At 44.5% G+C, this 9,358-nt stretch overlaps 4 protein-coding genes across 4 annotated transcripts; 2 read left to right on the forward strand and 2 right to left on the reverse strand.

Moving 5' to 3' along the window:
• The first annotated feature begins 4,386 nt into the window (after positions 1-4,386).
• On the forward strand, positions 4,387-4,957 carry BYT42DRAFT_41863 (uncharacterized protein). Its single transcript, XM_051563475.1, has one exon. It carries the CDS (start codon positions 4,481-4,483, stop codon positions 4,829-4,831), a length of 351 nt encoding a protein of 116 aa, XP_051428892.1. The 5' UTR covers positions 4,387-4,480; the 3' UTR covers positions 4,832-4,957.
• BYT42DRAFT_482225 (concanavalin A-like lectin/glucanase domain-containing protein) lies at positions 4,874-5,859 on the forward strand (the record flags this gene model as incomplete). The annotated part of the gene is made up of 5 exons (XM_051563697.1): positions 4,874-5,189; positions 5,271-5,434; positions 5,514-5,610; positions 5,681-5,698; positions 5,771-5,859. Coding segments are annotated over 5 exons (684 nt in total), but the record flags the coding sequence as incomplete, so codon positions are not given.
• Positions 5,860-6,137: 278 nt separating this feature from the next.
• BYT42DRAFT_610080 (uncharacterized protein) lies at positions 6,138-6,725 on the reverse strand (the record flags this gene model as incomplete). The annotated part of the gene is made up of 1 exon (XM_051571356.1): positions 6,138-6,725. The coding sequence occupies one exon, from the start codon at positions 6,723-6,725 to the stop codon at positions 6,138-6,140; it is 588 nt and encodes a 195-aa protein (XP_051428894.1).
• An 81-nt stretch (positions 6,726-6,806) lies between these two features.
• Positions 6,807-9,305, reverse strand: BYT42DRAFT_610081 (S-adenosyl-L-methionine-dependent methyltransferase; the record flags this gene model as incomplete). Its single annotated transcript, XM_051571357.1, has 3 exons — positions 6,807-7,887; positions 7,978-9,115; positions 9,242-9,305. The coding sequence occupies 3 exons, from the start codon at positions 9,303-9,305 to the stop codon at positions 6,807-6,809; spliced, it is 2,283 nt and encodes a 760-aa protein (XP_051428895.1).
• Between the last annotated feature and the right edge of the window lie 53 nt (positions 9,306-9,358).

Raw genomic sequence — 9,358 nt, forward strand, 5'->3', positions numbered from 1 at the left:
TTAACGAAGAAGCACAAAGGTTACCAAACCCAGCCAATCTGGACTTTAACCATGACCAGCAGATCATCTTTGACACTATCATCCGTGCAGCTGACGATGCATCACCAAGGAGCAAGCTATATTTTGTTGATGGACCTGGAGGAACTGGAAAAACATTTTTATTCAATGCCCTACTTTCCCATGTCCGTCGTAATGGAGAAATTGCTTTAGCCGTCGCATCCAGTCGAACAGCTGCTCTTCTTTTGGATGGTGGTCGTACCGCCCATTCACGGTTTAAGATACCATTGACTACGCACGAACATTCCTTTTGTAACGTGTCTCACAGAACGGAGCTTGCCCATTTACTGAAACTTACTAAGCTAATCATGTGGGATGAAGCATCGATGATAAACCGGTTTGCATTTGATGCAGTAGATCGAACATTTAGAGATCTCTTCAAAGCTGAAAACCCACGTCTGGAATCCGTACCGTTTGGAGGAAAGTTGGTAGTGTTTGGAGGTGATTTTCGACAAGTCCTGCCTGTGGTTCCCCGAGGGTCGCGTCCCGATATCGTCAATATGTGTATCAACCGCTCTGCTTCTTGGGCGCATGTGCAAACATTACGCCTGACGACCAATATGCGAGTTCAGAGACCACAACAAAACGAAAGTCCACAGGAACTTCAACAGTTCAGTGAATACTTGCTACGTATCGGTAATGGGACAGAGCCTACACGCTTGAATACAAGCTATATCAGCATCCCCCAAAGCATGGTAATTCCTGGCGAAAACTTGCAAAATTTGACTTCAGCTATATTTCATGACTTTCGGGAAGAGAATCTTTCTTCGCAGTACCTTACATCCCGCGCTATCCTTACACCGAAAAACTCTGACGTTGAGACAATCAATGATCTCCTTTTGGAACAGTTTCCAGGTGAGGCAACAGAGTATCTAAGCGCAGATAGCGTCTGTGATGAAAGTCAACAAATGCTGCATACCGTGGAGGTTCTCAATTCGATCAATCCTGGATGCCTTCCACCACACCGACTCCTACTAAAAATAGGTTGTCCTGTCATACTGCTGCGCAATCTCAATCCATCCAACGGTCTTTGCAACGGAACGAGGCTTATATGCCGCTCATTCCAACAGTTTGTGATCGAGGCAGAAATTGCAACCGGGAAACATGCAGGAAAATTGGTGTTTATACCTAGAATCAAGCTCAAGCCCACAGAAATGCAATCTCCTATTGAATTTCAACGACGCCAATTTCCAGTGCGATTAGCGTTTGCAATGACAATTAACAAAGCACAAGGTCAGACCTTGGATGCTGTTGGGCTATATTTGCCGGCGTCAGTATTTTCCCATGGACAGTTGTACGTTGCTTTCTCCAGAGTCAAAAAACCATCTGCACTAAAGGTAATGCTTAAAAAAGAAAGTTCATTTTTACAAACTTCAAATGAACATTTCACCAAAAATATAGTATACCCTGAAGTCTACCAATAAATATCCCCAATTGTGATCTTGAAGATCACGGGCTCCACCTGCGTCCTCTACCTCATACGTTAGAACTGGCACACCTTCATGCCATTCTAACCACACCCATGGTAGCATACCCTGAGTCTACCAATAAATATCCCCAATTGTGATCTTGAAGATCACGGGCTCCACCTAGTCTAATAATTAAAATCTTTGAAAAATTAGCGATTTTGTAAATCACATGATCTACACTAAGTTATCAAGACCTGTTAAACCTTTTTTTCATCTTTCAACCATGCCTCGCTGCCCACTTTCACGATAATAGGCGAAACAATCAGCAGCAAGATGCCGTTTGCGCCAGTTGTGGTTAAACAGAGCATCGTCGCCGTTCACATAAATTGTGAGTGGAGCTCTTTTTTGAAGAAAGGTGATTGACGATACGACGATCTGGTGTTTTGTAGCATCATTTAATTTGGGTTATCTGTCAGTTAGACTGTATATGCCCTTTCATTCTCTTCAGTAATCGAATGATACATGGAGCAGATATGCTTCGATCTGTGTAGCTCATCATTCATGCATCAGTGAGGTGACTATTGTTTCATCCATGGAAAATCACATATTTTTGTCCGAATTTTTTCTTCTTCTTTAGTTTTGCATCTCTTCTGTTTGCCTGGAAATCCCTCACTATCATTGCATCCATCATCCATCATCCAGACTATGGCGTGTATCTGATCCGGTCGATTCGATTATTATGAAAAAAGGTACCTTTTGTGTGATGTGACTATTCGTTTTTCGACAAGAAAAAACTCACGTTCTTTTTTCTCTACCCCTTCTTTAGCTTTTGGTTTTCTCTCCGGTTTTCTTTTCGCTTGGCAAGTCATCCATCCCTCCAAAACCTTTCTACTTTGTTCGGGCACCAGATTGTGGCCAATCCGGTTTTTGTCGTCAAAGGACATCTTCGGTCGTGTGGCTCTCTTTCTCATCGGGAAACGCTGACGCGTCCTCCCCAGGTTCCTCTCATATGGATTGCTGCCCGTGGTATCGCCTTCGATATTTCTTCCCGACCATTTTATTTTGTAGTTGTAGTATGTATTTTGTATTTTAGTGAATAGTCTTCTTGCAGTCTTTTCCTCCTTTTTTTTCCCACAGGGTTTTTAGGGGGTTTTTACAGACGTACCTATTGTATTTACTTTTTTTTTATATTTGTATCCTTTCTTTATTTCGGTCGGGAAGCCCTCGGTATCTGCTGCATCAAACATCAAAGGTAAAATATCTCAACGAAATTTGAATCAACCAAAGAGCTTACTAACTCATTTTTTTTAAATACCCAACATTCCCACACATCTTTGTAGATCTATCATAACCTTGGGCGGGACAGAACGGAGGGGGTCAATAAGTGCTGCTTTGTTCATTAAAAGTGTTTCATGGTATGCCAGAGTATTGACATTAATATACCAAAGTTCCATCAAGAGTCTCGCCCAGGTTATGCCGTATTGCGTTAGGCTTTTGTCTGACGAATGTCGCTCAATGTAAGAGTGCGGCATCCAGTAGCAGGTGGCATCCATTGCACAGCGGGTGTACGGCTTGTTAAATGTAAAGAAGAAAAAAATGATAATTTTTAAGGAATCACGGGGGCTACTAATCCCAGTACCTCTCTAGAAAAAGTGAAAAGCACTCTATCTTACAACGAAAGCGATGTATCTGACCCATTAGAGTTGACCGATAGGATCGTCCTTTCTTCGATCGTTCGAAGTCCAAAGATTAGTTAACGATATACATGACTGAAGAGACAAGCATGGGATGGTTCCCAGCTGTATTTACCCGTTCCACTTTGGCCTTAGTTTAGTTGGCGCGGCTGGGAAGGGTTTGAAAAGATAATCCTGTATTGTTGGGCTTGCTACCTTTGCAACAAATGGGGAAGCAAGATTTGAAACTACAAATTGGAAGTCAAATGTCATATCACAATGTCCCGCGGATCTCAGTTTATGTTGCTGCTGCATGGATCAATTTATGCTACAGTAACCATATACTGGTTTTAGTTTGTACCTAATCGCTGCTCATGGCTGCTTGGATGCATGAAACATTGCTGTCCGAAACCATTCTCCGTATGAAATCGGAAAGAGCTGCCGATCGCCAAACCCGTTAAAAAATCAAACGGATCTTCCCAATCAAGATGGGCCGCTCTACCAAAGTATGTCTTCCCATCGGCATTGAGCAAATAGAACTGCAAGTAAGCCTTGGTACGGCTTGGACCTTTTTGGTTGTGACGATTGTAATGTTTTCAATTACAATCGGCTCAAATATCCAAAAAAAATCCAAAGTATTGGAAAAATCGATCATTTATAGCATAGCTTCTGTTACGATGGATGGCAAAGCAAATATTTTGATAATGGATGGATCCGTGTACATTCCGGCATGATGTATGGTGAATTACAAAGAATGATCTTCAGGGTTTATATGCGAGCGATGGGTCCGAGGCATATGGGGTATAAGGCACATACCGAAACATTCACCACCGCATATAATTTCTGCACGCTCTGCTCAGCTGCTACACTGGCGAACTCATCCTTAGATCTTCCATATTGCTACCCATTCACTTACTGCCTGTATGGTATACTATTCTTCATTATTGCAGAAGCTGGTTAGCATATCTTTTGGATGGACACTTGCAAGGTTCACCGAGGTCTGAAGGAACGCAACAAATGCTCGGTTTTAGCCGAACGTTTATATACCCAATGGTCTCTTCCGGTTAGCGAATATGCCGCAAATAATATTTCAGTGACTTTATTCCCCACACTCCTGCAAATGACAGCTTTTTCTGCAGTCGAGTGTTCATGATACAGGTAAAGTACAAAAAAAGTAACATGACGACTTTTATAAATGCCAGCTCCTGCTGTATGCTATTTTCATATGATACGTATAGGTGAGCTTGGGTATCGCGCAGTAAGCATCGTGGTGATTGAAATTGCATAATCATCGTAATTAAGGCCAAGGCCGTGTTTCTGAGCGGCATCCCAAAAAGTAAAATGAGGAAGACAGAAAAGGAAAGAATGGATGACAATTTGGCAGTGGGCCTCTTTTTTGTATTTGCCACCACTTTATCAGACAAAAAACGCGTGCGTGTGATCCCCTATTTTATGGCTGGACAGGAATTTTATGCTGTGATTATTATTTGTATCATTGTTTTGGCTGCCATCGTATGCGGTCTCGGCATTCGCATCTATCGTCGAGCTACCGTGCCTGGCAATCCAACCTCGATCCAGCAAGAATGGCAACCCATGGACTCCATGTTCTCGCCAAGCGTACCTACGCCAGACACACATGAAATCAACGACAGAACAATAGGTACAAATGGAACTACCTTGCATTTACTGTGACGCGAGCTGATCTAATTCCTGGCTATTTGTTACTTGGCAGGGTGGCAACGAAAGCATCCTCCGAACACCACCACCTGGGTGGACGCCAGTCAAATCGCCTTGGTCGCTGAACGCGGAGTCGCAGCATGGACATTTGTAGAGGACGAATTCACAGAGGACGCGGAGGAAGAATGCAATGTTGCCGTGATTGATCGCACTACAATCGTCTTTGCTGACGGTCAAGGCTGCATTCTCACCAATCTTCCTATTCCTCTACAAGATTTCGTTTATTGGGAAGTCAAGATATTGCAACTCACTGACCAAGACCATTTGGCGATCGGCTTGGCAACCAAACCTTATCCAACGTGGTGTTTGCCAGGTAAACTGAAACGGTCGCTTAGAAATACAATCACCGCAAGTAGGCCGTTGATAGATTAATATTGGGATCCACAATGAGTAGGATGTTACCGGCATTCGGTCGCTTATCACTCCCACACAGGCGCAGTGCATGCCAGTAACCCAAAGACAGGTCGGCCGTATGGTCCTTGCATCCAGCAAGGTGATGTGGTTGGTGTTGGTTTTCTTTCGCAGTTTGCTTGCGTGTTTTTCACGCACAACGGACAGGTACGATCTAGGATTTTTGGCGCATTTAGCGAATGCGATGAAACTTTTAATGAGTTTCCTCATTCTTTTATATTTTTAGAATCTTGGCAAAGCATTGATTGGATTCAAGTTTCCTGTTTATCCAGCCATAGGGGCTCGAGGAACATGCCAAGTATCAGTCAATTTTGGCCAACAAGGTAATTAAGATTATTTGGAAAAAGAAAATCCAATCGTGTCTAACTTTGAGATCGCGTTATACCAAAATAGATTTCCTTTATGCGGCCGGTAAGTTGCCTATGTCAAGATGACTATCCCAGATCAAAAAGTATCTAATATTTTTTATTTTTGTGCGTTTAGCCAATCTACGCGAAGCTGCATTTGCACCCAGACAAGACGCACTGCCGCCACCTCCCGCCTACGGTGGCCACATTAGAGATACCATCCTTTTTGACGCATCCCAAGCATCACACGACACTCCTCAACTCACGTATTCGGAAGCGACTACCTCACCCTCTTCCGCTGCGATCGAATCATCCTCTCATCTTTCTTCTTCGCCACCTCGATACTCTTGAAAATACCTTTCATATTCCATGTGCATTGATATCTTTTTTTACCCTTGTTTTCATCCCCCGTGTTAGAGAGCCTATTTTATCATCATCTTATTATCATTTTTTCAAGTCTGCCTATCGACTAATACATTAATTTTACTATAGAGTCTAGAAATTTATGATGGTTCAAAAGTTGTAGTCGCAAAAGACGCCCCACAATGGCCATCCGTGCACAGAGACCGTAGAAGGAAAGTCATTTTCTGCTGCCATTTTTCACGATCTTTTTCCAAGAGGTAGACATCGTCACCAAGTAGGGTATACCATGTTTCCGTCAATGAGAGCTCAAGTTCCAGCTCAAGCTCCTTTTGAAACTGGGGTGGAATACCGTACATGAAATAGGTGAGATGGTCGATGCAACATTGCAGTAAGGAAGCCATCATCAGCAGTCGCGTCAAAAGAACGCACAGAGTGATACTTCGTGGTCGCATGCTCCGTATCTTCGCATCGACCCAATGATCCGAGTGTGGATCGCGATCCCACCACCAATCTCCACCTTGGTGTTTCTCATATTCTTTCAGTAGCATTTGGTCGGTCGTCGAAATATCCCACATGCAGTTACGCACCTTGTCCATGACCGTCCGTAACCGTGTTTTTTCAATGATTTCGTAGATCCATAAGCGTGTCACGGTAAGATCCTGGACAAACGCGGCCATCGTATCCACATCATCGGCGTGGATCGGAGGAGCAAATGGGATTTTGGACATGTTTTTTCCAAAGAATCGGGTTCGACCTTGCTGATCGTAATAACAGTGAGCGCGAATTAAAATACTGGATGGTGCTCGAGTTCAGTAGGCCGCAAAATAATCAGCCGATTGCCACGGACTGTCGGGCTTGATCGTGAAATAGATGCATTGGTTGGTGACACATTGGGAGGTGCGGTCGACAAAGAATCGCTGTCGCGGTTGAGTTCGACTGAAGTAGCCAAAATTGATGGGGTGGACGATTTTGACCGGAATCTGAAGGCCGCATTTGTTGTAATGGCACCAAGCTAGCGTACGGTCGTTTTTCGTCGGCTGAAGGGCTTGACGTGCTTCCTTCAGATAGTGATACAAAGCACAGGTTGTGGCCTTTTCACCCAAGGTCCGCTGATCGGTTTCCAGTTCTTCGGCTCCTTCTTTATCCACGAGGATCAATGAGTAGAAGGAGAAAAAAGAATCGCCCGCTTCTGGATCCTTGCGACAAAAGGGAGCGTACGCTTCTGCAGGCGAATTCTCCTTTTTTGTGAGACGACCCGAGTCACGGTTATGCCAAAACGCCACTTCTTTGCTCACGGATGTTTCTTTTCCCGTCCTTGCTGACGATTTGCCATTCCAGTAAAAGACGGGTCGTAACCAACGATCGCAGCAAGCCTGACCAAAAGTTCGAATAGCCCAGCTTGTTCGAACAACGAGTGCATAGACAGGGTTGGTATTGGGACCACGGTTCCAGATAAGCGGGATGTGGGTAGAAGCTACATCGGAAAGTCGTGATTCGCCATCGCAGAGACGCGGAAAGTGAGCTGTGGACTTCATCAGTTGATCGGAAACGGAAGTGGATGGATACAAAAAAGCAAACGAAGCGTGGGGTGACTCATGAATCCGATCGAGTGGATCCGTCGGTACAATCTTGGAGGCGATCGATGGGTCCTGGGTGTAAGGAATGAGACGATCAAATGCTTCATACGAGTGCAAGATGGCTTCCAACCCTATTCGACGCGATAAGTGACGCAAGAATAATGTTGCGTGCGTATTGGTGTGTCCTTGTCGTGGTATAAACGATCGTTTGCAGAGTAAAAAGATGAGCGAGTCGGTCTGCACTTTGCGCCACACTTTGTATGGCTCGAACTGGAAAACTTCCAAGAGTTTACAATGCTTCCAGATCCAAAGCCTAAACGATTTTTTTTTTTCGTCGTAGAAACAGCGCGAATCCATCAGTATGGTGGGTAAAATGTAAAGCATTCGCTATTGACAGGGTTACCTGAGATGTTCAGCAAATTCTAGTACCATCCATTGACTGGGCGTAATCAGACATAACTGACCATGGTGATCGTCGATCCGTTGAAGACAAATCCACATGAAATACAGGTAGGCTTGTGTGCCTCGTCCACCCAACACACGTTCATCGTACAAGGCGGCGTCAGGGACGGTGATAAAGCCTGTCTTGCGAATCATGTAGGGAGGATTGGTTACGATGTAATCGAACTTCAATTCGGTCGCGTCGCGTAAACGGTGGAGCTGATGCTGTTCCCAGGCATCCATATTTGGAAGTGTGGTATCGAGTTTCAAGGTATCGTTGCGAAAAAGACGTAATCGATCAATCATGCGCTGAGTAAGAGGTGTCTTGAGTTCAATGAGACGTCGGTAGAATGGAAAGAGATGGACCATGACGTTCAGTTTACCGAGATGATGAGCAAACGGATCGATTTCTACTGCCCAAACATGCTGGGGTATCACAGTGGTCAGTAAGCGTAGCAATACATCGGCATGATTCCAGATCACGCTGCAGCTTTCGACCTGTCGTGCAAGAAATTCGCACAGGAAGGAGCCGATGCCCATGCATGGATCAAAGACCCGTGGCACGTGACCAGCACTTGCACTTTGCATCAATTGCTGCTTATCGAGGCACCGATTCCACATGAATTGGACGACACTTTGCGGCGTATAAAACTGGCCATGGTCTTTTTGATGTTTCTGAGCGGCCAATTCCAGAAAATGATGGGTATAAAAGCGGGAAAAGATGGTGTCGACAAGCGTCAGCGACCGAAACTGAATCCCGGTTTTACGAATGCTGGTACGAATATCATGGAGGATGGATGTCTCCTTTCGTGCGTACAAGTAGTACCAGATAAACATATCGTCTTGGTGGTAAAACACATCGTCTTGCACGGAAAAGAGTTGCATGTAACCTTCAAATGTGTGGGCATGACCATCCATAAGATCTTGCAGCAGTATCTCGATAAAGAGGAGATAGATTGTCATAAAACTGGTCATGAGGCAGTACACGTCAATAATGCGTTCGAGTTGCTGGGGCGAAGATGGGTCGACATGAGGCGGTTCTTTTTCATCAGGACGTTGTAAAAGGGAATACAGCGCTTCGTTGGGGATGTGAGGTGCGCCTGGGAAAAATAAGGAGGGTTGGAATGAATCAACGACTGTCATTCAATAAGTGATGCAAATAAATCTGCACGCATTGTTTATGCGGGTATTCTATTGGTTTTTTTTCTTTCCACTTTTTTTCTTACCGTTTTCCTGCCTTTTCATCATCAACCGTTTCTTGACTTGCGGCTGGATATTGATGAGCGCCATTCCCAACGTATTGACGATCGTGTCTGCATTTGGCTTCTGTAAATGCAGATGGA

The sequence above is a fragment of the Radiomyces spectabilis genome (genome assembly GCF_025331425.1).
Source record: "Radiomyces spectabilis strain NRRL 2753 chromosome Unknown BYT42scaffold_1, whole genome shotgun sequence".
In the NCBI taxonomy this organism is placed as follows: Eukaryota; Fungi; Mucoromycota; class Mucoromycetes; order Mucorales; family Radiomycetaceae; genus Radiomyces; species Radiomyces spectabilis.

What these genes read in the sequence shown, in the direction of transcription:
- BYT42DRAFT_41863 (XM_051563475.1), top strand. Translation starts at nt 4,481, where the DNA reads ATGAGGAAGACAGAAAAGGAAAGAATGGATGACAATTTGGCAGTGGGC.